Source organism: Procambarus clarkii, chromosome 26 (genome assembly GCF_040958095.1).
Source record: "Procambarus clarkii isolate CNS0578487 chromosome 26, FALCON_Pclarkii_2.0, whole genome shotgun sequence".
Classification (NCBI taxonomy): domain Eukaryota; kingdom Metazoa; phylum Arthropoda; class Malacostraca; order Decapoda; family Cambaridae; genus Procambarus; species Procambarus clarkii.
The window spans coordinates 46,065,529-46,092,210 of NC_091175.1; the positions used below are offsets into that span (position 1 = coordinate 46,065,529).

At 61.5% G+C, this 26,682-nt stretch overlaps 1 protein-coding gene across 1 annotated transcript in view; it reads left to right on the top strand.

Annotated features, from left to right (window-relative positions):
- LOC123752490 (tripartite motif-containing protein 5-like) overlaps nucleotides 1-25,867 on the top strand; it is a 54,967-nt gene extending 29,100 nt beyond the window's left edge. Inside the window, exons 4-5 of the mRNA XM_069331711.1 lie at nucleotides 24,372-24,551; nucleotides 24,666-25,867. Coding sequence (XP_069187812.1) covers nucleotides 24,372-24,551; nucleotides 24,666-25,178 — 693 coding nt within the window. The 3' untranslated portion in view covers nucleotides 25,179-25,867. The remainder of the gene's footprint in view (nucleotides 1-24,371; nucleotides 24,552-24,665) is intronic.
- Nucleotides 25,868-26,682: the final 815 nt, after the last annotated feature.

Consider the following 26,682-nt stretch of genomic DNA (forward strand, 5'->3'; position numbering starts at 1 on the left):
GAGGGGGGGCTGGAGCTACACGTCAAGCACCAACCCCCTCCAAGTAGAGGGGGGGGGGGGCTGGAGATACAGGTCCAGCACTTACCCCCTGCCAGTAGAGGGGGGCTGGAGCTACAGGTCCAGCACCTACCCCCTGCCAGGAAAGGGGGGATGGAGCTACAGGTCCAGCACCAACCCACTGCCAGTAAAGGGGGGCTGGAGCTACAGGTCCAGCACCAACCCCCTGCCAGTAGAGGGGGGGGGGCTGGAGCTACAGGTACAACTCCAACCCCCTGCCAGTAGAGGGGGGCTGGAGCTACTGGTCCAGCACCAACTCCCCCTGCCAGTAGGGGGGAGGGGGCTGGAGCTACTGGTCCAGCACCAACTCCCCCTGCCAGTAGAGGGGGGCTGGAGCTACAGGTCCAGCAGCATCCCCTGCCAGTAGAGAGGGGGCTGAAGCAACAGGTCCAGCACCAACCCCCTGCCAGTAGAGGGGGGCTGGAGCTACAGGTCCAGCACCAACTCCTCCTGCCAGTAGAGTTGGGCTGGAGCAACAGGTCCAGCACCAACCCCCGGCCAGTAGAGGGGGACTGGAGCTACAGGTGCAGCACCAACCCCCTGCCAGTAGAGGGTGGCTGGAACTACAGGTCCAGCACCCACCCCTTGCCAGTAGTGTGGGGCTGGAGCTACAGGTCCAGCACCAACCCCCTGCCAGTAGAGGGAAGGCTGGAGCTACAGGTCCAGGGCCAACCCTCTGCCAGTAAAGGGGGCTGGAGCTACAGGTCCAGAACCAACCCCCTGCCAGTTGAGGAGGGCTGGAGCTACAGGTCCAGCGCCATCCCCCTGCCAGTAGAGGTGGGCAGGAGCTACAGTTCCAGCACCTACCCCCCCCCCAGTAGAGGGGGGGGCTGGAGCTATAGGTCCAGCACCATCCCTCTTCCAGTAGAGGTGGGCTGGAGCTACAGGTCCAGCATCAACCCCCTGCCAGTAGAGGGGGGGCTGGAGCTACAGGTCCAGCACCAACCCCCTGCCAGTAGAGGTGGGGTGGAGCTACACGTCAAGCACCAACCCCCTCCCAGTAGAGGGGGGGGGGCTGGAGCTACAGATCCAGCACCAACCCCCTGCCAGTAGAGGGAGGCTGGAGCTACAGGTCCAGCATGAACCCTCTGCCAGAAGAGGGGGGCTGGAGCTACTGGTCCAGTACTAACCCCCTGCCAGTAGAGGGGGGCTGGAGCTACTGGTCCAGTACTAACCCCCTGCCAGTAGAGGGGGGCTGGAGCTACAGGTCCAGCACCAACCCTCTTCCAGTAGAAGGGGGCTGGAGCTACAGGTCCAGCACATACCCCATGCCAGTAGAGAGGGTTTGGAACTACTAGTCCTGCACCAACCCCTGCCAGTAGAGGAGGGCTGGAGCTACAGGTCCAGCACCAACCGTCTCCCAGTAGAGGGGGGCTGGAGCTACAGGTCCAGCACCAAACCCCTGCCAGTAGAGGAGGGCTGGAGCTTCAGGTCCAGCACCAACCCGCTGCCAGTAGAGGGGGGCTGGAGCTACAGGTCCAGCACCAAACCCCTGCCAGTAGAGGGAGCTGGAGCTACAGGTCCAGCACCAACCTCCTGGCAGTAGAGGGGGCTGGAGCTACAGGTCCAGCACCAACCCCCTGCCAGTAGAGGAGGGCTGGAGCTACAGGTCCAGCGCCAAACCCAAGCCAGTAGAGGAGTGCTTGAGCTACAGGTCCAGCACCACCCCATCTGCCAGTAGAGGGGGGGCTAGAGCTACAGGTCCAGCACCAACCACCTGCCAATTGAGGGAAGGCTGGAGCTACAGGTCCAGGGCCAACCCCTTGCCAGTAGAGGGGGCTGGAGCTACAGGTCCAGCACCAACCCCCTGTCAGTAGAGGGAAGGCTGGAGCTACAGGTCCAGGGCCAACCCTCTGCCAGGAAAGGGGGCTGGAGCTACAGGTCCAGAACCAACCCCCTGCCAGTTGAGGAGGGCTGGAGCTACAGGTCCAGCGCCAACCCCTGCTAGTAGAGGTGGGCAGGAGCTACAGGTCCAGCACCAACCCCCTGCCAGTAGAGGGGGGCAGGAGCTACAGGTCCAGCACCAACCCCCTGCAAGTAGAGGGGGGGCTGGAGCTACACGTCAAGCACCAACCCCCTCCAAGTAGAGGGGGGGGGGGCTGGAGATACAGGTCCAGCACTTACCCCCTGCCAGTAGAGGGGGGCTGGAGCTACAGGTCCAGCACCTACCCCCTGCCAGGAAAGGGGGGATGGAGCTACAGGTCCAGCACCAACCCACTGCCAGTAAAGGGGGGCTGGAGCTACAGGTCCAGCACCAACCCCCTGCCAGTAGAGGGGGGGGGGCTGGAGCTACAGGTACAACTCCAACCCCCTGCCAGTAGAGGGGGGCTGGAGCTACTGGTCCAGCACCAACTCCCCCTGCCAGTAGGGGGGAGGGGGCTGGAGCTACTGGTCCAGCACCAACTCCCCCTGCCAGTAGAGGGGGGCTGGAGCTACAGGTCCAGCAGCATCCCCTGCCAGTAGAGAGGGGGCTGAAGCAACAGGTCCAGCACCAACCCCCTGCCAGTAGAGGGGGGCTGGAGCTACAGGTCCAGCACCAACTCCTCCTGCCAGTAGAGTTGGGCTGGAGCAACAGGTCCAGCACCAACCCCCGGCCAGTAGAGGGGGACTGGAGCTACAGGTGCAGCACCAACCCCCTGCCAGTAAAGGGTGGCTGGAACTACAGGTCCAGCACCCACCCCTTGCCAGTAGTGTGGGGCTGGAGCTACAGGTCCAGCACCAACCCTCTGCCAATAGAGCAGGGCTGGAGCTACAAGTCCAACACCAACCCCCTGCCAGTAGAGGGGGCTAGAGCTACAGGTCCAGCACCAACCCTCTGCCAGTAGAGGGGGCTGGAGCTACAGATCCTGCACCAACCCCCTGCCAGTAGAGGGGGCTAGAGCTACAGGTCCAGCACCAACCCCCTGCCAGTAGAGGGGGCTGGAGCTACAGATCCAGCACCAACCCCCAGCCAGTAGAGGGGGGGGGGCTGGAGCTACAGGTCCAGCACCAACCCCCTGCCAGTAGAGGGGGGGCTGGAGCTACACGTCAAGCACCAACCCCCTCCCAGTAGAGGTGGGGTGGAGCTACAGGTCCAGCACCAACCCCCTGCCAGTAGAGGGGGGGCTGGAGCTACACGTCAAGCACCAACCCCCTCACAGTAGAGGGGGGGGGGGTTGGAGCTACAGGTCCAGCACCAACCCCCTGCCAGTAGAGGGGGGGCTGGAGCAACAGGTCCAGCACCAACCCCCTGCCAGTAGAGGTGGGGTGGAGCTACACGTCAAGCACCAACCCCCTGCCAGTAGAGGGGTGGGGGGGCTGGAGCTACAGATCCAGCACCAACCCCCTGCCAGTAGGGGGGGGGGGGGCTGGAGCTACTGGTCCAGCACCAACCCCCTGCCAGTAGAGGGAGGCTGGAGCTACAGGTCCAGCACCAAACCCCTGCCAGTAGTGGAGGGCTGGAGCTTCAGGTCCAGCACCAACCCGCTGCCAGTAGAGGGGGGCTGGAGCTACAGGTCCAGCACCAAACCCCTGCCAGTAGAGGGAGCTGGAGCTACAGGTCCAGCACCAACCTCCTGGCAGTAGAGGGGGCTGGAGCTACAGGTCCAGCACCAACCCCCTGCCAGTAGAGGAGGGCTGGAGCTACAGGTCCAGCGCCAAACCCAAGCCAGTAGAGGAGTGCTTGAGCTACAGGTCCAGCACCACCCCATCTGCCAGTAGAGGGGGGCTGGAGCTACAGGTCCAGCACCAACCACCTGCCAATAGAGGGAAGGCTGGAGCTACAGGTCCAGGGCCAACCCCTTGCCAGTAGAGGGGGCTGGAGCTACAGGTCCAGCACCAACCCCCTGCCAGTAGAGGGAAGGCTGGAGCTACAGGTCCAGGGCCAACCCTCTGCCAGTAAAGGGGGCTGGAGCTACAGGTCCAGAACCAACCCCCTGCCAGTTGAGGAGGGCTGGAGCTACAGGTCCAGCGCCAACCCCCTGCCAGTAGAGGTGGGCAGGAGCTACAGTTCCAGCACCTACCCCCCCCCTAGTAGAGGGGGGGCTGGAGCTATAGGTCCAGCACCATCGATCTTCCAGTAGAGGTGGGCTGGAGCTACAGGTCCAGCAACAACCCCCTGCCAGTAGAGGGGGGGCTGGAGCTACAGGTCCAGCACCAACCCCCTGCCAGTAGAGGTGGGGTGGAGCTACACGTCAAGCACCAACCCCCTCCCAGTAGAGGGGGGGGGGCTGGAGCTACAGATCCAGCACCAACCCCCTGCCAGTAGAGGGAGGCTGGAGCTACAGGTCCAGCATGAACCCTCTGCCAGTAGAGGGGGGCTGGAGCTACTGGTCCAGTACTAACCCCCTGCCAGTAGAGGGGGGCTGGAGCTACAGGTCCAGCACCAACCCTCTTCCAGTAGAAGGGGGCTGGAGCTACAGGTCCAGCACATACCCCATGCCAGTAGAGAGGGTTTGGAACTACTAGTCCTGCACCAACCCCTGCCAGTAGAGGAGGGCTGGAGCTACAGGTCCAGCACCAACCGTCTCCCAGTAGAGGGGGGCTGGAGCTACAGGTCCAGCACCAAACCCCTGCCAGTAGAGGAGGGCTGGAGCTTCAGGTCCAGCACCAACCCGCTGCCAGTAGAGGGGGGCTGGAGCTACAGGTCCAGCACCAAACCCCTGCCAGTAGAGGGAGCTGGAGCTACAGGTCCAGCACCAACTTCCTGGCAGTAGAGGGGGCTGGAGCTACAGGTCCAGCACCAACCCCCTGCCAGTAGAGGAGGGCTGGAGCTACAGGTCCAGCGCCAAACCCAAGCCAGTAGAGGAGTGCTTGAGCTACAGGTCCAGCACCACCCCATCTGCCAGTAGAGGGGGGGCTGGAGCTACAGGTCCAGCACCAACCACCTGCCAATTGAGGGAAGGCTGGAGCTACAGGTCCAGGGCCAACCCCTTGCCAGTAGAGGGGGCTGGAGCTACAGGTCCAGCACCAACCCCCTGTCAGTAGAGGGAAGGCTGGAGCTACAGGTCCAGGGCCAACCCTCTGCCAGGAAAGGGGGCTGGAGCTACAGGTCCAGAACCAACCCCCTGCCAGTTGAGGAGGGCTGGAGCTACAGGTCCAGCGCCAACCCCTGCTAGTAGAGGTGGGCAGGAGCTACAGGTCCAGCACCAACCCCCTGCCAGTAGAGGGGGGCAGGAGCTACAGGTCCAGCACCAACCCCCTGCAAGTAGAGGGGGGGCTGGAGCTACACGTCAAGCACCAACCCCCTCCAAGTAGAGGGGGGGGGGGGGGGGGGGCTGGAGATACAGGTCCAGCACTTACCCCCTGCCAGTAGAGGGGGGCTGGAGCTACAGGTCCAGCACCTACCCCCTGCCAGGAAAGGGGGGATGGAGCTACAGGTCCAGCACCAACCCACTGCCAGTAAAGGGGGGCTGGAGCTACAGGTCCAGCACCAACCCCCTGCCAGTAGAGGGGGGGGGGCTGGAGCTACAGGTACAACTCCAACCCCCTGCCAGTAGAGGGGGGCTGGAGCTACTGGTCCAGCACCAACTCCCCCTGCCAGTAGGGGGGAGGGGGCTGGAGCTACTGGTCCAGCACCAACTCCCCCTGCCAGTAGAGGGGGGCTGGAGCTACAGGTCCAGCAGCATCCCCTGCCAGTAGAGAGGGGGCTGAAGCAACAGGTCCAGCACCAACCCCCTGCCAGTAGAGGGGGGCTGGAGCTACAGGTCCAGCACCAACTCCTCCTGCCAGTAGAGTTGGGCTGGAGCAACAGGTCCAGCACCAACCCCCGGCCAGTAGAGGGGGACTGGAGCTACAGGTGCAGCACCAACCCCCTGCCAGTAGAGGGTGGCTGGAACTACAGGTCCAGCACCCACCCCTTGCCAGTAGTGTGGGGCTGGAGCTACAGGTCCAGCACCAACCCTCTGCCAATAGAGCAGGGCTGGAGCTACAAGTCCAACACCAACCCCCTGCCAGTAGAGGGGGCTAGAGCTACAGGTCCAGCACCAACCCTCTGCCAGTAGAGGGGGCTGGAGCTACAGATCCTGCACCAACCCCCTGCCAGTAGAGGGGGCTAGAGCTACAGGTCCAGCACCAACCCCCTGCCAGTAGAGGGGGCTGGAGCTACAGATCCAGCACCAACCCCCAGCCAGTAGAGGGGGGGGGGCTGGAGCTACAGGTCCAGCACCAACCCCCTGACAGTAGAGGGGGGGCTGGTGCTACACGTCAAGCACCAACCCCCTCCCAGTAGAGGTGGGGTGGAGCTACAGGTCCAGCACCAACCCCCTGCCAGTAGAGGGGGGGCTGGAGCTACACGTCAAGCACCAACCCCCTCACAGTAGAGGGGGGGGGGTTGGAGCTACAGGTCCAGCACCAACCCCCTGCCAGTAGAGGGGGGGCTGGAGCTACAGGTCCAGCACCAACCCCCTGCCAGTAGAGGTGGGGTGGAGCTACACGTCAAGCACCAACCCCCTGCCAGTAGAGGGGGGGGGCTGGAGCTACAGATCCAGCACCAACCCCCTGCCAGTAGAGGGGGGGGGCTGGAGCTACTGGTCCAGCACCAACCCCCTGCCAGTAGAGGGAGGCTGGAGCTACAGGTCCAGCACCAAACCCCTGCCAGTAGTGGAGGGCTGGAGCTTCAGGTCCAGCACCAACCCGCTGCCAGTAGAGGGGGGCTGGAGCTACAGGTCCAGCACCAAACCCCTGCCAGTAGAGGGAGCTGGAGCTACAGGTCCAGCACCAACCTCCTGGCAGTAGAGGGGGCTGGAGCTACAGGTCCAGCACCAACCCCCTGCCAGTAGAGGAGGGCTGGAGCTACAGGTCCAGCGCCAAACCCAAGCCAGTAGAGGAGTGCTTGAGCTACAGGTCCAGCACCACCCCATCTGCCAGTAGAGGGGGGCTGGAGCTACAGGTCCAGCACCAACCACCTGCCAATAGAGGGAAGGCTGGAGCTACAGGTCCAGGGCCAACCCCTTGCCAGTAGAGGGGGCTGGAGCTACAGGTCCAGCACCAACCCCCTGCCAGTAGAGGGAAGGCTGGAGCTACAGGTCCAGGGCCAACCCTCTGCCAGTAAAGGGGGCTGGAGCTACAGGTCCAGAACCAACCCCCTGCCAGTTGAGGAGGGCTGGAGCTACAGGTCCAGCGCCAACCCCCTGCCAGTAGAGGTGGGCAGGAGCTACAGTTCCAGCACCTACCCCCCCCAGTAGAGTGGGGGCTGGAGCTATAGGTCCAGCACCATCCCTCTTCCAGTAGAGGTGGGCTGGAGCTACAGGTCCAGCAACAACCCCCTGCCAGTAGAGGGGGGGCTGGAGCTACAGGTCCAGCACCAACCCCCTGCCAGTAGAGGTGGGGTGGAGCTACACGTCAAGCACCAACCCCCTCCCAGTAGAGGGGGGGGGGGGCTGGAGCTACAGATCCAGCACCAACCCCCTGCCAGTAGAGGGAGGCTGGAGCTACAGGTCCAGCATGAACCCTCTGCCAGTAGAGGGGGGCTGGAGCTACTGGTCCAGTACTAACCCCCTGCCAGTAGAGGGGGGCTGGAGCTACAGGTCCAGCACCAACCCTCTTCCAGTAGAAGGGGGCTGGAGCTACAGGTCCAGCACATACCCCATGCCAGTAGAGAGGGTTTGGAACTACTAGTCCTGCACCAACCCCTGCCAGTAGAGGAGGGCTGGAGCTACAGGTCCAGCACCAACCGTCTCCCAGTAGAGGGGGGCTGGAGCTACAGGTCCAGCACCAAACCCCTGCCAGTAGAGGAGGGCTGGAGCTTCAGGTCCAGCACCAACCCGCTGCCAGTAGAGGGGGGCTGGAGCTACAGGTCCAGCACCAAACCCCTGCCAGTAGAGGGAGCTGGAGCTACAGGTCCAGCACCAACTTCCTGGCAGTAGAGGGGGCTGGAGCTACAGGTCCAGCACCAACCCCCTGCCAGTAGAGGAGGGCTGGAGCTACAGGTCCAGCGCCAAACCCAAGCCAGTAGAGGAGTGCTTGAGCTACAGGTCCAGCACCACCCCATCTGCCAGTAGAGGGGGGGCTGGAGCTGCAGGTCCAGCACCAACCACCTGCCAATTGAGGGAAGGCTGGAGCTATAGGTCCAGGGCCAACCCCTTGCCAGTAGAGGGGGCTGGAGCTACAGGTCCAGCACCAACCCCCTGTCAGTAGAGGGAAGGCTGGAGCTACAGGTCCAGGGCCAACCCTCTGCCAGTAAAGGGGGCTGGAGCTACAGGTCCAGAACCAACCCCCTGCCAGTTGAGGAGGGCTGGAGCTACAGGTCCAGCGCCAGCCCCTGCCAGTAGAGGTGGGCAGGAGCTACAGGTCCAGCACCATCCCCCTGCCAGTAGAGGGGGGCAGGAGCTACAGGTCCAGCACCAACCCCCTGCAAGTAGAGGGGGGGGGCAGGAGCTACACGTCAAGCACCAACCCCCTCCAAGTAGAGGGGGGGCTGGAGATACAGGTCCAGCACTTACCCCCTGCCAGTAGAGGGGGGCTGGAGCTACAGGTCCAGCACCTACCCCCTGCCAGGAAAGGGGGGATGGAGCTACAGGTCCAGCACCAACCCACTGCCAGTAAAGGGGGGCTGGAGCTACAGGTCCAGCACCAACCCCCTGCCAGTAGAGGGGGAGGGCTGGAGCTACAGGTACAACTCCAACCCCTTGCCAGTAGAGGGGGGCTGGAGCTACTGGTCCAGCACCTACCCCCTGCCAGTAGAGGGGGGCTTGAGCTACAGGTCCAGCACCTACCCCCTGCCAGTAAAGGGGGGCTGGAGCTACAGGTACAACTCCAACCCCCTGCCAGTAGAGGAGGGGCTGGAGCTACAGGTCCAGCACCAACCCCCTGCCAGTAGAGGGGGGCTGGAGCTACTGGTCCAGCACCAACCCCCTGCCAGTAGGGGGGGGGGGCTGGAGCTACAAGTCCAGCACGAACCCCCTGCCAGTAGAGGGGGACATGGAGCTACAGGTCCAGTACCAACCCCCTGCCAGAGGAGGGTCCCGGAGCTACAGGTCCAGCACCAACCACTTGCCAGTAGAGAGGGGCTGGAGCTACAGGTCCAGCACCAACCCCCTGCCAGTAGAGGGGGGCTGGAGCTACTGGTCCAGCACCAACCCCCTGCCAGTAGAGGGAGGCTGGAGCTACAGGTCCAGCACGAACCCCCTGCTAGTAGAGGGGGGCTGGAGCTACTGGTCCAGTACTAACCCCCTGCCAGTAGAGGGGGGCTGGAGCTACTGGTCCAGCACCAACCCCCTGCCAGTAGAGGGAGGCTGGAGCTACAGGTCCAGCACCAAACCCCTGCCAGTAGTGGAGGGCTGGAGCTTCAGGTCCAGCACCAACCCGCTGCCAGTAGAGGGGGGCTGGAGCTACAGGTCCAGCACCAAACCCCTGCCAGTAGAGGGAGCTGGAGCTACAGGTCCAGCACCAACCTCCTGGCAGTAGAGGGGGCTGGAGCTACAGGTCCAGCACCAACCCCCTGCCAGTAGAGGAGGGCTGGAGCTACAGGTCCAGCGCCAAACCCAAGCCAGTAGAGGAGTGCTTGAGCTACAGGTCCAGCACCACCCCATCTGCCAGTAGAGGGGGGCTGGAGCTACAGGTCCAGCACCAACCACCTGCCAATAGAGGGAAGGCTGGAGCTACAGGTCCAGGGCCAACCCCTTGCCAGTAGAGGGGGCTGGAGCTACAGGTCCAGCACCAACCCCCTGCCAGTAGAGGGAAGGCTGGAGCTACAGGTCCAGGGCCAACCCTCTGCCAGTAAAGGGGGCTGGAGCTACAGGTCCAGAACCAACCCCCTGCCAGTTGAGGAGGGCTGGAGCTACAGGTCCAGCGCCAACCCCCTGCCAGTAGAGGTGGGCAGGAGCTACAGTTCCAGCACCTACCCCCCCCAGTAGAGTGGGGTCTGGAGCTATAGGTCCAGCACCATCCCTCTTCCAGTAGAGGTGGGCTGGAGCTACAGGTCCAGCAACAACCCCCTGCCAGTAGAGGGGGGGCTGGAGCTACAGGTCCAGCACCAACCCCCTGCCAGTAGAGGTGGGGTGGAGCTACACGTCAAGCACCAACCCCCTCCCAGTAGAGGGGGGGGGGGGCTGGAGCTACAGATCCAGCACCAACCCCCTGCCAGTAGAGGGAGGCTGGAGCTACAGGTCCAGCATGAACCCTCTGCCAGTAGAGGGGGGCTGGAGCTACTGGTCCAGTACTAACCCCCTGCCAGTAGAGGGGGGCTGGAGCTACAGGTCCAGCACCAACCCTCTTCCAGTAGAAGGGGGCTGGAGCTACAGGTCCAGCACATACCCCATGCCAGTAGAGAGGGTTTGGAACTACTAGTCCTGCACCAACCCCTGCCAGTAGAGGAGGGCTGGAGCTACAGGTCCAGCACCAACCGTCTCCCAGTAGAGGGGGGCTGGAGCTACAGGTCCAGCACCAAACCCCTGCCAGTAGAGGAGGGCTGGAGCTTCAGGTCCAGCACCAACCCGCTGCCAGTAGAGGGGGGCTGGAGCTACAGGTCCAGCACCAAACCCCTGCCAGTAGAGGGAGCTGGAGCTACAGGTCCAGCACCAACTTCCTGGCAGTAGAGGGGGCTGGAGCTACAGGTCCAGCACCAACCCCCTGCCAGTAGAGGAGGGCTGGAGCTACAGGTCCAGCGCCAAACCCAAGCCAGTAGAGGAGTGCTTGAGCTACAGGTCCAGCACCACCCCATCTGCCAGTAGAGGGGGGGCTGGAGCTGCAGGTCCAGCACCAACCACCTGCCAATTGAGGGAAGGCTGGAGCTATAGGTCCAGGGCCAACCCCTTGCCAGTAGAGGGGGCTGGAGCTACAGGTCCAGCACCAACCCCCTGTCAGTAGAGGGAAGGCTGGAGCTACAGGTCCAGGGCCAACCCTCTGCCAGTAAAGGGGGCTGGAGCTACAGGTCCAGAACCAACCCCCTGCCAGTTGAGGAGGGCTGGAGCTACAGGTCCAGCGCCAGCCCCTGCCAGTAGAGGTGGGCAGGAGCTACAGGTCCAGCACCATCCCCCTGCCAGTAGAGGGGGGCAGGAGCTACAGGTCCAGCACCAACCCCCTGCAAGTAGAGGGGGGGGGGCAGGAGCTACACGTCAAGCACCAACCCCCTCCAAGTAGAGGGGGGGCTGGAGATACAGGTCCAGCACTTACCCCCTGCCAGTAGAGGGGGGCTGGAGCTACAGGTCCAGCACCTACCCCCTGCCAGGAAAGGGGGGATGGAGCTACAGGTCCAGCACCAACCCACTGCCAGTAAAGGGGGGCTGGAGCTACAGGTCCAGCACCAACCCCCTGCCAGTAGAGGGGGAGGGCTGGAGCTACAGGTACAACTCCAACCCCTTGCCAGTAGAGGGGGGCTGGAGCTACTGGTCCAGCACCTACCCCCTGCCAGTAGAGGGGGGCTTGAGCTACAGGTCCAGCACCTACCCCCTGCCAGTAAAGGGGGGCTGGAGCTACAGGTACAACTCCAACCCCCTGCCAGTAGAGGAGGGGCTGGAGCTACAGGTCCAGCACCAACCCCCTGCCAGTAGAGGGGGGCTGGAGCTACTGGTCCAGCACCAACCCCCTGCCAGTAGGGGGGGGGGGCTGGAGCTACAAGTCCAGCACGAACCCCCTGCCAGTAGAGGGGGACATGGAGCTACAGGTCCAGTACCAACCCCCTGCCAGAGGAGGGTCCCGGAGCTACAGGTCCAGCACCAACCACTTGCCAGTAGAGAGGGGCTGGAGCTACAGGTCCAGCACCAACCCCCTGCCAGTAGAGGGGGGCTGGAGCTACTGGTCCAGCACCAACCCCCTGCCAGTAGAGGGAGGCTGGAGCTACAGGTCCAGCACGAACCCCCTGCTAGTAGAGGGGGGCTGGAGCTACTGGTCCAGTACTAACCCCCTGCCAGTAGAGGGGGGCTGGAGCTACAGGTCCAGCACCAAACCTCTTCCAGTAGATGGGGGCTGGAGCTACAGGTCCAGCACATACCCCATGCCAGTAGAGAGGGGTTGGAACTACTAGTCCTGCACCAACCCCTGCCAGTAGAGGAGGGCTGGAGCTACAGGTCCAGCACCAACCGTCTGCCAGTAGAGGGGGGCTGGAGCTACAGGTCCAGCACCAAACCCCTGCCAGTAGAGGAGGGCTGGAGCTTCAGGTCCAGCACCAACCCGCTGCCAGTAGAGGGGGGCTGGAGCTACAGGTCCAGCACCAAACCCCTGGCAGTAGACGGAGCTGGAGCTACAGGTCCAGCACCAACCTCCTGGCAGTAGAGGGGGCTGGAGCTACAGGTCCAGCACCAACCCCCTGCCAGTAGAGGAGGGCTGGAGCTACAGGTCCAGCGCCAACCCCAAGACAGTAGAGGGGGGCTTGAGCTACAGGTCCAGCACCACCCCTCTGCCAGTAGAGGGGGGGGCTGGAGCTACAGGTCCAGCACCAACCACCTGCCAATAGAGGGAAGGCTGGAGCTACAGGTCCAGGGCCAACCCCTTGCCGGTAGAGGGGGCTGGAGCTGCAGGTCCAGCACCAACCCCCTGCCAGTAGAGGGAAGGCTGGAGCTACAGGTCCAGGGCCAACCCTCTGCCAGTAAAGGGGGCTGGAGCTACAGGTCCAGCGCCAACCCCCTGCCAGTAGAGGTGGGCAGGAGCTACAGGTCCAGCACCAACCCCCAGCCAGTAGAGGGGGGCTGGAGCTACAGGTCCAGCACCAACCCCCTGCCAGTAGAGGGGGGGCTGGAGCTACACATCAAGCACTAACCCCCTCCTAGTAGAGGGGGGCTGGAGATACAGGTCCAGCACCTACCCCCTGCCAGTAAAGGGGGGCTGGAGCTACAGGTCCAGCACCAACCCCCTGCCAGTAGAGGGGGAGGGCTGGAGCTACAGGTACAACTCCAACCCCCTGCCAGTAGAGGGGGGCTGGAGCTACTGGTCCAGCACCTACCCCCTGCCAGTAGAGGGGGGCTGGAGCTACAGGTCCAGCACCTACCCCCTGCCAGTAAAGGGGGGCTGGAGCTACAGGTACAACTCCAACCCCCTGCCAGTAGAGGAGGGGCTGGAGCTACAGGTCCAGCACCAACCCCCTGACAGTAGAGGGGGGCTGGAGCTACTGGTCCAGCACCAACCCCCTGCCAGTAGGGGGGGCTGGAGCTACAAGTCCAGAACTAACGCCCTGCCAGTAGAGGGGGACATGGAGCTACAGGTCCAGTACCAACCCCCTGCCAGAGGAGGGTCCTGGAGCTACAGGTCTAGCACCAACCCCTTGCCAGTAGAGAGGGGCTCGAGCTACAGGTCCAGCACCAACCCCTTGCCAGTAGACAGGCGCTGGAGCTACAGGTCCAGCACCAACCCCCTGCCAGTAGAGGGGGGGGGGGGGCTGGAGCTACAGGTCCAGCACCATCCCCCTGTCAGTAGAGTGGGGCTGGAGCTACAGGTCCAGCACCAATCCCCTGCCAGTAGAGGGGGGGGGGCTGGAGCTACAGATCCAGCACCAACCCCCTGCCAGTAGAGGGGGGGGGGCTGGAGCTACAGGTCCAGCACCAACCCCCTGCCAGTAGAGGGGGGGGGCTGGAGCTACTGGTCCTGCACCGACCTCCTGCCAGTAGAGGGGGGGGCTGGAGCTACAGTTGCAGCACCAACCCCCTGAAAGTAGAGGGGGGCTGGAACTACAAGTCCAGCACCCACCCCTTGCCAGTAGTGTGGGGCTGGAGCTACAGGTCCAGCACCAACCCCCTGCCAATAGAGCAGGGCTGGAGCTACAAGTCCAACACCAACCCCCTGCCAGTACAGGGGGCTAGAGCTACATGTCCAGCACCAACCCCCTGCCAGTAGAGGGGGCTGGAGCTACAGATCCTGCACCAACCCCCTGCCAGTAGAGGGGGCTAGAGCTACAGGTCCAGCTCCAATCCCCAGCTAGTAGAGGGGGGCAGGAGATACAGGTGCAGCACCTACCCCCTGCCAGTAAAGGGGGGCTGGAGCTACAGGTCCAGCACCTACCTCCTGCCAGTAGAGGGGGGCTGGAGCTATAGGTCCAGCACCAACCCTCTTCCAGTAGAGGTGGGCTGGAGCTACAGGTCCAGCACCAACCCCCTGCCAGTAGGGGGGGGCTGGAGCTACAAGTCCAGAACTAACGCCCTGCCAGTAGAGGGGGGACATGGAGCTACAAGGTCCAGTACCAACCCCCTGCCAGAGGAGGGTCCTGGAGCTACAGGTCTAGCACCAACCCCTTGCCAGTAGAGAGGGGCTGGAGCTACAGGTCCAGCACCAACCCCCTGCCAGTAGAGGGGGGGGGCTGGAGCTACAGGTCCAGCACCATCCCCCTGTCAGTAGAGTGGGGCTGGAGCTACAGATCCAGCACCAACCCCCTGACAGTAGAAGGGGGGGGGGGCTGGAGCTACAGGTCCAGCACCAACCCCCTGCCAGTAGAGGGGGGGCTGGAGCTACTGGTCCTGCACCGACCCCCTGCCAGTAAAGGGGGGGCTGGAGCTACAGTTGCAGCACCAACCCCCGGCCAGTAGAGGGGGACTGGAGCTACAGATGCAGCACCAACCCCCTGCCAGTAGAGAGGGGGCTGGAACTACAGGTCCAGCACGCACCCCTTGCCAGTAGTGTGGGGCTGGAGCTACAGGTCCAGCACCAACCCCCTGCCAATAGAGCAGGGCTGGAGCTACAAGTCCAACACCAACCCCCTGCCAGTAGAGGGGGCTAGAGCTACAGGTCCAGCACCAACCCACTGCCAGTAGAGGGGGCTGGAGCTACAGATCCTGCACCAACCCCCTGCCAGTAGATGGGGCTAGAGCTACAGGTCCAGCACCAACCCCCTGCCAGTAGAGGGGGCTGGAGCTACAGATCCAGCACCAACCCCCAGCCAGTAGAGGGGGGGCTGGAGCTACAGGTCCAGCACCAACCCCCTGCCAGTAGAGGGGGGGCTGGAGCTACAGGTCCAGCACCAACCCCCTGCCAGTAGAGGTGGGGTGGAGCTACACGTCAAGCACCAACCCCCTCCCAGTAGAAGGGGGGGGGGGGGCTGGAGCTACAGATCCAGCACCAACCCCCTGCCAGTAGAGGGGGGGGGGGCTGGGGTTACTGGTCCAGCACCAACCCCCTGCCAGTAGAGGGAGGCTGGAGCTACAGGTCCAGCACGAACCCCCTGCCAGTAGAGGGGGGGGGGGCTGGAGATACAGGTCCAGCACTTACCCCCTGCCAGTAGAGGGGGGCTGGAGCTACAGGTCCAGCACCAACCCCCTGCCAGTAGAGGGGGGGGGGCTGGAGATACAGGTCCAGCACTTACCCCTGCCAGTAGAGGGGGGCTGGAGCTACAGGTCCAGCACCTACCCCCTGCCAGTAAAGGGGGGATGGAGCTACAGGTCCAGCACCAACCCACTGCTAGTAAAGGGGGGCTGGAGCTACAGGTCCAGCACCAACCCCCTGCCAGTAGAGGGGGAGGGCTGGAGCTACAGGTACAACTCCAACCCCCTGCCAGTAGAGGGGGGCTGGAGCTACTGGTCCAGCACCTACCCCCTGCCAGTAGAGGGGGGCTGGAGCTACAGGTCCAGCACCTACCCCCTGCCAGTAAAGGGGGGCTGGAGCTACAGGTACAACTCCAACCCCCTGCCAGTAGAGGAGGGGCTGGAGCTACAGGTCCAGCACCAACCCCCTGCCAGTAGAGGGGGGCTGGAGCTACTGGTCCAGCACCAACCCCCTGCCAGTAGGGGGGGGGGGCTGGAGCTACAAGTCCAGAACTAACGCCTTGCCAGTAGAGAGGGACTGGAGCTACAGGTCCAGCCCCCCCCCTCCCAGTAGAGGGGCGGGCGGCTGGAGCTACAGATCCAGCACCAACCCCCTGCCAGTAGAGGGAGGCTGGAGCTACAGGTCCAGCACGAACCCCCTGCCAGTAGAGGGGGGCTGGAGCTACTGGTCCAGTACTAACCCCCTGCCAGTAGAGGGGGGCTGGAGCTACAGGTCCAGCACCAACCCTCTTCCAGTAGAGGGGGGGCTGGAGCTACAGGTCCAGCACATACCCCATGCCAGTAGAGAGGGGTTGGAACTACTAGTCCTGCACCAACCCCTGCCAGTAGAGGAGGGCTGGAGCTACAGGTCCAGCACCAACCGTCTGCCAGTAGAGGGGGGCTGGAGCTACAGGTCCAGTACCAAACCCCTGCCAGTAGAGGAGGGCTGGAGCTTCAGGTCCAGCACCAACCCGCTGCCAGTAGAGGGGGGCTGGAGCTACAGGTCCAGCACCAAACCCCTGCCAGTAGAGGGAGCTGGAGCTACAGGTCCAGCACCAAACCCCTGCCAGTAGAGGGGGCTGGAGCTACAGGTCCAGCACCAACCCCCTGCCAGTAGAGGAGGGCTGGAGCTACAGGTCCAGTGCCAACCCCAAGCCAGTAGAGGAGGGCTTGAGCTACAGGTCCAGCACCACCCCTCTGCCAGTAGAGGGGGGGCTGGAGCTACAGGTCCAGCACTAACCACCTGCCAATAGAGGGAAGGCTGGAGCTACAGGTCCAGGGCCAACCCCTTGCCAGTAGAGGGGGCTGGAGCTACAGGTCCAGCACCAACCCCCTGCCAGTAGAGGGAAGGCTGGAGCTACAGGTCCAGGGCCAACCCTCTGCCAGGAAAGGGGGCTGGAGCTACAGGTCCAGAACCAACCCCCTGCCAGTTGAGGAGGGCTGGAGCTACAGGTCCAGCGCCAACCCCCTGCCAGTAGAGGTGGGCAGGAGCTACAGGTCCAGCACCAACCCCCAGCCAGTAGAGGGGGGCTGGAGCTACAGGTCCAGCACCAACCCCCTGCCAGTAGAGGGGGGGCTGGAGCTACACGTCAAGCACCAACCCCCTTCCAGTAGAGGGGGGGCTGGAGATACAGGCCCAGCACGTACCCCCTGCCAGTAGAGGGGGGCTGGAGCTACAGGTCCAGCACCAACCCTCTTCCAGTAGAGGTGGGCTGGAGCTACAGGTCCAGCACCAACCCCCTGCCAGTAGAGGGGGGCTGGAGCTACAGGTCCAGCACCAACCCCCTGCCAGTAGAGGTGGTGTGGAGCTACACGTCAAGCACCAACCCTCTGCCAGTAGAGGTGGGGGGCAAGAGATACAGGTGCAGCACCTACCCCCTGCCAGTAAAGGGGGGCTGGAGCTACAGGTCCAGCACCTACCCCCTGCCAGTAGAGGTGGGCTGGAGCTACAGGTCCAGCACCAACCCCCTGCCAGTAGAGGGGGCTAGAGCTACAGATCCAGCACCTACCCCCTGCCAGTAGAGGGGGGCTGGAGCTACAGGTCCAGCACCAACCCCCTGCCAGTAGAGGGGGGCTGGAGCTACTGGTCCAGCACCAACCCCCTGCCAGTAGGTGTGGGCTGGAGCTACAAGTCCAGAACTAACGCCCTGCCAGTAGAGGGGGACATGGAGCTACAGGTCCAGTACCAACCCCCTGCCAGAGGAGGGTCCTGGAGCTACAGGTCTAGCACCAACCCCTTGCCAGTAGAGAGGGGCTGGAGCTACAGGTCCAGCACCAACCCCCCTACCAGTAGAGGGGGGGGGGCTGGAGCTACAGGTCCAGCACCATCCCCCTGTCAGTAGAGTGGGGCTGGAGCTACAGGTCCAGCACCAACCCCCTGCCAGTAGAGAGGGGGCTGGAGCTACTGGTCCTGCACCGACCCCCTGCCAGTAGAGGGGGGGGGCTGGAGCTACAGTTGCAGCACCAACCCCCTGCCAGTAGAGGGGGGCTGGAACTACAGGTCCAGCACCCACCCCTTGCCAGTAGTGTGGGGCTGGAGCTACAGGTCCAGCACCAACCCCCTGCCAATGGAGCAGGGCTGGAGCTACAAGTCCAACACCAACCCCCAGCCAGTAGAGGGGGCTAGAGCTACAGGTCCAGCACCAACCCCCTACCAGTAGAGGGGGCTGGAGCTACAGATCCTGCACCAACCCCCTGCCAGTAGAGGGGGCTAGAGCTACAGGTCCAGCTCCAACCCCCAGCCAGTAGAGGGGGGCTGGAGCTACAGGTCCAGCACCAACCCCCTCCCAGTAGAGGGGGGGGGGCAGGAGATACAGGTGCAGCACCTACCCCCTGCCAGTAAAGGGGGGCTGGAGCTACAGGTCCAGCACCTACCCCCTGCCAGTAGAGGGGGGCTGGAGCTATAGGTCCAGCACCAACCCTCTTCCAGTAGAGGTGGGCTGGAGCTACAGGTCCAGCACCAACCCCCTGCCAGTAAAGGGGGGGCTGGAGCTACAGGTCCAGCACCAACCCCCTGCCAGTAGAGGGGGGCTGAAGCTACAAATCCAGCACCAACCCTCTGCCAGTAGAGGGGGGCTGAAGGTACAGGTCAAGCAGCTACCCCCTGCCAGTAGAGGGGGGCTGGAGCTACAGGTCCAGCACCAAACCCCTGCCAGTAGAAGGGGGCTGGAGCAACAGGTCCAGCACCAACCCCCTGCCAGTAGAAGGGGGCTGGAGCAACAGGTCCAGCACCAACCCGCTGCCAGTAGAGGGGGGCTGGAGCTACAGGTCCAGCACCAAACCTCGGCCAGTAGAAGGGGTCTGGAGCAACAGGTCCAGCACCAACCCCCTGCCAGTAGAGGAGGGCTGGAGCTACAGGTCCAGCGCCAACCCCAAGCCAGTAGAGGGGGGCTTGAGCTACAGGTCCAGCACCACCCCTCTGCCAGTAGAGGGGGGGCTGGAGCTACAGGTACAGCACCAACCACCTGCCAATAGAGGGAAGGCTGGTGCTACAGGTCCAGGGCCAACCCCCTGCCAGTAGAGGGAGCTGGAGCTACAGGTCCAGCACCAACCCCCTGCCAGTAGAGGGAAGGCTGGAGCTACAGGTCCAGCACCAACCCCCTGCCAGTAGAGGGAAGGCTGGAGCTACAGGTCCAGGGCCAACCCCCTGCCAGTAAAGGGGGCTGGAGTTACAGGTCCAGAACCAACCCCGTGCCAGTTGAGGAGGGCTGGAGCTACAGGTCCAGCGCCAACCCCCTGCCAGTAGAGGTGGCCAGGAGCTACAGGTCCAGCACCAACCCCCAGCCAGTAGAGGGGAGGCTGGAGCTACAGGTCCAGCACCAACCCCCTGCCAGTAGAGGGGGGGCTGGAGCTACACGTCAAGCACCAACCCCCTGCCAGTAGAGAGGGGGGGGGCTGGAGCTACAGGTCCAGCACCAACCCCTTGCCAGTAGTGGGGGGGGGGCTGGAGCTATAGGTCGAGCATCAACCCTGTGCCAGGAGAGGAGGGCTGGAGCTACAGGTCCAGCTTCAACCCCCTGTTAGTAGAGGGGGGCTGGATCTACAGGTCCAGCACCAACCTCCTGCCAGTAGAGGGGGGCTGGAGCTACAGGTCCAGCACCAACCCCCTGCCTGTAGAGGGTGCTGGAGCTACAGATTCAGGGCCAACCCCCTGCCAATAGAGGGGAGCTAGAGCTACAGGTCCAGCACCAACCCCCTGCTAGTAGAGGGGTAGGTGGAGCTACAGGTGAAGCACCAAATCCCTGCCAGTAGAGTGGGAAGGAACTGAAGGTTCAGCACCAACCCCCTGCCAGAAGAGGGAGGGGGGGCTGGAGCTACAGGTCCATCATCAATCCCCTGCTAGTAGGAAGGGGCTTGAGCTATAGGTTCAGCAGCAACCCCTTGCCACTAAAGGGGGCTGGAGCTACAGATCCAGGGCCAACCCCCTGCCAGTAGAGGAGTGCTTTAGCTACAGATGCAGGACCACCCCCCCCCCTCCCCTGCCAGTAGAGGAGGGCTGGAGCTAAAGCAATAGCACCAACCTCCTGCCAGTAGAGGGGGGGCTGGAGCTACAGGTCCAGCACCAATCCCGTGCCAGTAGAGGAGGGCTGGAGCTACAGGTCCACCTCCAATCCCCTGCCAATAGAGGGGGGGGGGCTGGAGCTACAGGTCCAGCATCAACCCCTCCCCCTGCTAGTAGAGGGGGGCTGGAGCTTCAGGTCCAGCACCAACCCCCTGCCAGTAGAAAGGGGCTGGAGCTACAGGTCCAGCACCAATCCCCTGCCAATAGAGGGGGGGGGGGCTGGAGCTACAGGTCCAGCACCAACCCCCCCCCCCATCCTGCCAGTAGAGGGGGCTGGAGCTACAGATCCCACACCAACCCCCTGCCAGTAGAGGGGTCTGGAGCTACAAGTCCAACACCAACCCCCTGCCAGTAGAGGGGGGGGGCTGGAGCTACAGGTGCAGCACCAACCCCCTGCCAGTAGAGGGGGGCTGGAACTACAGGTCCAGCACCCACTCCTTGCCAGTAGTGTGGGGCTGGAGCTACAGGTCCAACACCAACCCCCTGCCAGTAGAGGGGGCTAGAGCTACAGGTCCAGCACCAACCCCCTGCCAGTAAAGGGGGCTGGAGCTACAGATCCTGCACCAACCCCCAGCCAGTAGAGCGGGACTGGAGCTACAGGTCCAGCACCAACCCCCTGAGAGTAGAGGGGGGGGGGGCTGGAGCTACACGTCAAGCACCAACCCCCTGCCAGTAGAGGGGGGCTGGAGCTACAGGTCCGGCACCAACCCTCTTCCAGTAGAGGGGGGCTGGAGCTACAGGTCCAACACCTACCCCCTGCCAGTAGAGGGGGGCTGGAGTTACAGGTTCAGGACCAACCCCACCCTGCCCGTAGAGGGGGCTGCAGCTACAGGTCCAGCACCAACACCCTGCCAGTAGAGGGGGGGCTAGAGCTACCGGTCCAGCATCAACCCCCTGCCAGTAGAGAGGGCTGGAGCTACAGATTCAGGGCCAACCCCCTGCCAGTAGAGTGTGGCTGGAGCTACAAGTCTAGCACCAACCCGCTGCCAGTAGAGGGGGGCTGGAGTTACAGGTCCAGGACCAACCCCACCCTGCCCGAAGAGGGGGCTGCAGCTACAGGTCAAGCACCAACCCCAGCCAGTAGAGGAGGGCTAGAGCTACAGGTCAAGCACCAACCCCCTGCCAGTAGAGGAGGGCTGGAGCTACAGGTCAAGCACCAACCCCCTGCCAGTAGAGGAGGGCTGGAGCTACAGGTCCAGCACCAACCTCCTGCCAGTAGAGGAGGGCTGGAGCTACAGGTCAAGCACCAACCCCCTGCCAGTAGAGGAGGGCTGGAGCTACAGGTCCATTACCAACTCCCTTCTAGTAGAGGGGGGCTGGAGCTACAGGTCCAGCAACAACCCCCTGCCAGTAGAGGGGGGCTGGAGCTACAGGTCCAGCATCAACTCCCTGCCATTAGAGGTAGCCTGGAGCTACAGGTCCAGCACCAACCCCCTACCTGTAGAGGGTGCTGGAGCTACAGATTCAGGGCCAACACCCTGCCAATAGAGGGGAGCTAGAGCTACAGGTCCAGCACCAACCCCCTGCTAGTAGAGGGGTAGGTGGAGCTACAGGTGAAGCACCAAATCCCTGCCAGTAGAGTGGGAAGGAACTGAAGGTTCAGCACCAACCCCCTGCCAGAAGAGGGAGGGGGGGCTGGAGCTACAGGTCCATCATCAATCCCCTGCTAGTAGGAAGGGGCTTGAGCTATAGGTTCAGCAGCAACCCCCTGATACTAAAGGGGGCTGGAGCTACAGATCCAGGGCCAACCCCCTGCCAGTAGAGGAGTGCTTTAGCTACAGAAGCAGGACCACCCCCCCCCTCCCCTGCCAGTAGAGGAGGGCTGGAGCTAAAGCTATAGCACCAACCTCCTGCCAGTAGAGGGGGGGCTGGAGCTACAGGTCCAGCACCAATCCCGTGCCAGTAGAGGAGGGCTGGAGCTACAGGTCCACCTCCAATCCCCTGCCAATAGAGGGGGGGGGGGCTGGAGCTACAGGTCCAGCATCAACCCCTCCCCCTGCTAGTAGAGGGGGGCTGGAGCTTCAGGTCCAGCACCAACCCCCTGCCAGTAGAAAGGGGCTGGAGCTACAGGTCCAGCACCAATCCCCTGCCAATAGAGGGGGGGGGGCTGGAGCTACAGGTCCAGCACCAACGCCCCCCCCCCCCATCCTGCCAGTAGAGGGGGCTGGAGCTACAGATCCCACACCAACCCCCTGCCAGTAGAGGGGTCTGGAGCTACAAGTCCAACACCAACCCCCTGCCAGTAGAGGGGGGCTGGAACTACAGGTCCAGCACCCACTCCTTGCCAGTAGTGTGGGGCTGGAGCTACAGGTCCAACACCAACCCCCTGCCAGTAGAGGGGGCTAGAGCTACAGGTCCAGCACCAACCCCCTGCCAGTAAAGGGGGCTGGAGCTACAGATCCTGCACCAACCCCCAGCCAGTAGAGCGGGACTGGAGCTACAGGTCCAGCACCAACCCCCTGAGAGTAGAGGGGGGGGGGGCTGGAGCTACACGTCAAGCACCAACCCCCTGCCAGTAGAGGGGGGCTGGAGCTACAGGTCCGGCACCAACCCTCTTCCAGTAGAGGGGGGATGGAGCTACAGGTCCAGCACCTACCCCCTGTCAGTAGAGGGGGGTTGGAACTACTAGTCCTGCACCAACCCCTGCCAGTAGAGGGGACTGGAGCTACAGGTCCAGCACCAACCCCCTGCCAGTAGAGGGGGGCTGGAGTTACAGGTTCAGGACCAACCCCACCCTGCCCGTAGAGGTGGCTGCAGCTACAGGTCCAGCACCAACACCCTGCCAGTAGAGGGGGGGCTAGAGCTACCGGTCCAGCATCAACCCCCTGCCAGTAGAGAGGGCTGGAGCTACAGATTCAGGGCCAACCCCCTGCCAGTAGAGTGTGGCTGGAGCTACAAGTCTAGCACCAACCCGCTGCCAGTAGAGGGGGGCTGGAGTTACAGGTCCAGGACCAACCCCACCCTGCCCGAAGAGGGGGCTGCAGCTACAGGTCAAGCACCAACCCCAGCCAGTAGAGGAGGGCTAGAGCTACAGGTCAAGCACCAACCCCCTGCCAGTAGAGGAGGGCTGGAGCTACAGGTCAAGCACCAACCCCCTGCCAGTAGAGGGGGGGCTGGAGCTACAGGTCCAGCATAATGGGGCTGTCACTGACCACAGGTGATAATGGGGCTGACACTGACCACAGGTGATAATGGGGCTGACAGTGACCACAGGTGATAATGGGGCTGACTCTGCCCACTGGTGATAATGGGGCTGACACTGTCCACAGGTGATAATGGGGCTGACACTGACCACAGGTGATAATGGGGCTGACACTGACCACAGGTGATAATGGGGCTGACAGTGACCACAGGTGATAATGGGGCTGACTCTGCCCACTGGTGATAATGGGGCTGACACTGTCCACAGGTGATAATGGGGCTGACACTGACCACTAGTGATAATGGGGCTGACACTGACCACAGGTCATAATGGGGCTGACACTGCCCACTGGTGATAATGGGGCTGACAGTGACCACAGGTGATAATGGGGCTGACTCTGCCCACTGGTGATAATGGGGCTGACACTGTCCACAGGTGATAATGGGGCTGACACTGACCACTAGTGATAATGGGGCTGACACTGACCACAGGTCATAATGGGGCTGACACTGTCCACAGGTCATAATGGGGCTGACACTGACCACAGGTGATAATGGGGCTGACACTGCCCTCTGGTGATAATGGGGCTGACTCTGCCCACTGGTGATAATGGGGCTGACACTGTCCACAGGTGATAATGGGGCTGACACTGACCACAAGTGATAATGGGGCTGACACTGACCACAGGTCATAATGGGGCTGACACTGACCACAGGTGATAATGGGGCTGACACTGTCCACAGGTGATAATGGGGCTGACTCTGCCCACTGGTGATAATGGGGCTGACACTGTCCACAGGTGATAATGGGGCTGACACTGTCCACAGGTCATAATGGGGCTGACACTGACCACAGGTCATAATGGGGCTGACACTGCCCACTGGTGATAATGGGGCTGACTCTGCCCACTGGTGATAATGGGGCTGACTCTGCCCACTGGTGATAATGGGGCTGACACTGACCACAGGTGATAATGGGGCTGACGCTGATCACAAGTGATAATGGGGCTGACACTGACCTCAGGTGATAATGGGGCTCTCTCTGCCCACTGGTGATAATGGGGCTGACACTGTCCACAGGTGATAATGGGGCTGACACTGACCACAGGTGATAATGGGGCTGACACTGACCACAGGTGATAATGGCGCTGACACTGACCACAGGTGATAATGGGGCTGACACTGACCACAGGTGATAATGGGGCTGACACTGACCACAGGTGATAATGGGGCTGACACTGACCACAGGTGATAATGGGGCTGACTCTGCCCACTGGTGATAATGGGGCTGACACTGTCCACAGGTGATAATGGGGCTGACACTGACCACAGGTGATAATGGGGCTGACACTGTCCACAGGTCATAATGGGGCTGACACTGACCACTGGTGATAATGGTGCTGACACTGACCACAGGTGATAATGGGACTGACACTGACCACAGGTGATAATGGGGCTGACACTGTCCACAGGTTGAGGACCTCCGCAGGATGAGGGAGCCCGTCAAGAGGCTGGTGGAGGCTGGCAGGGTGTTGGCCGTCCAGGAAGACCAAGATGGCCCCCGCTCCGCCAGGATAACTCTACAAGACGGACAGCTGTACCTCCACCCACTCCTGCGTCAGCCCACGCCCGCCGACGCCCACGCCCTCCAGGTTACTTTATTACACCCACTTGTCTTACTGACATTACTGATTTACTGAGTTATCATAACTAATATGATAACATTTTGTTATAGTTATCAGCATGATTTATTTCATTTCCTGCAGGAGAGTGAGGTTGTGGGCGTGCTGGAGCCCTCCTGCACCCTGGCGTTCCTTGACCTCTGGTGGGCGGGGTCAACAAGAGGGCGGGTCACCATCCAGCTGACCCCTGACACTCCGCGGGCCAGACAGTTTGTGTTGTTGTGTACGGGCCAGCGGGGCCACACCTACCGCAACACTAAACTGTTGTGGGTGTGGGACAAGGGTCAGCCGGGGGAGTGTGTGGTGGGCGGAGACTACGAGAGTAATGATGGTATGGGAGGAGCCCCACTGCTGCCTGACCTCCAGCGGCAGTACCGGAGGTCAGGCCGGGCAGGAGCTGTGTTGTGCTGCGATGATCCGGGGGGTCCCAGGAGTGCCCAGTTCACCATCGCCACCAGGGACCGCCAGGATGGTCGCCAGTGGTTAAATGTCTTCGGTGATGTGGTGAGCGGCCTGGATGTGGTGAGGGCAGCAGTCAACCACAGTGACATTACGGAGGTGACTGTGGTGGACTGTGGTGTTGTGCTGCCACTCTAGTTCACTGTACCACCACCATCACTACTGTGGTGTTGTGCTGCCATTCTAGTTCACTGTACCACCACCATCACTACTGTGGTGATGTGCTGCCACTCTAGTTCACTGTACCACCACCATCACTACTGTGGTGTTGTGCTGCCACTCTACTTCACTGTACCACCACCATCACTACTGTGGTGTTGTGCTGCCACTCTAGTTCACTGTACCACCACCATCACTCTTGCATCACCATGGACTGCCTGTTTTGATGCCAATGTAATTTAAGGACAGACTTTTATCACTATATCATCATAACTTCACTATCTTTGGTATATATACTTTGGTATCATATGCCTGACAATCACGACTGTATCACCATCAATGCTATATCTTCTCAGTACTGTATCCTATCAATGTTGTATCACTATAGCTTCACTATCACCTCTATATATCACCATCACCTCAGGGCCCGCACTTAGGGTGATATACTGACCATGTTGAGTAACAAATTGTTGGTGTCACTATATGACAGCTGTTGTCACTGTTATATCACCAACAGCTCACTATCACATAACACTGTCACTGCTACACCAACATCATTTCACTTTCTCTGCATTATCACCTCACACTGATATTTCCTCCTTACATTTACTGATATATCACTATCACTGCTACAGCATCACTACTGCACCATCACTGCTATATCACCATCACCTCACTATCACTGCTATATCACCACTATACTATCACTGCTATATCACCACTATACTATCACTGCTATATCACCACTATACTATCACTGCTATATCACCACTATACTATAGTAGTGTGAAAAGGCGCTAGGAAGGACCGTTTTGCTTTTTCCAGCGGTCCTTCGTAGGGCCATGGGTTTTTGTATGTTTATCCCCAACGGTCCTCCGTAGCGCCTAGTCCATTTCGTTACCCCGGCGAACGAGTCAAAGTTTTTTTATCAACGGTCCTTCGTAGGGCCATGGTTTTTTTCCATATTTTACCCAACGGTCCTTGGTAGTCTCCTAATATTTTCATTCATTTTATTGTCCCCTCCCGAATGTCATATAGAATTTTCCAACTGTTATATTAAAAGGTTCGCTCCTAGGCCCCAGCCATTTTGTTTCAAGGGGATTAAAAGGTCCCTCGTAGTCACACATGTTTTTCGTTACCCCAGTGACCCATGCACAGGCATCGGTCAATGACGTCATCAGCTAGCCAGTCTTCATCTTCCCTGAATAAGTCCGTTTTCTGTTATAGTGTAATTATTCCCATTTTCAATATTTATAGTAAAGGGGGATTAAAAGGCTGCCTTCTGTCAAGCCTAATGTACAATGACATCATCCATTATAAGCTCGTTTTTCTCAATAAGGTATTTCCATACTATTGCCCATTTTTCTAGGATCATTTCAAAGCTAAGATTTCAAATTAACATGAGAAATGAGTTCAGCTCTGTCACCAAAGGAGTATTTACCCAGGTCTTTTTCCTAAATCTAAAACTTATTCCAGTTTATAC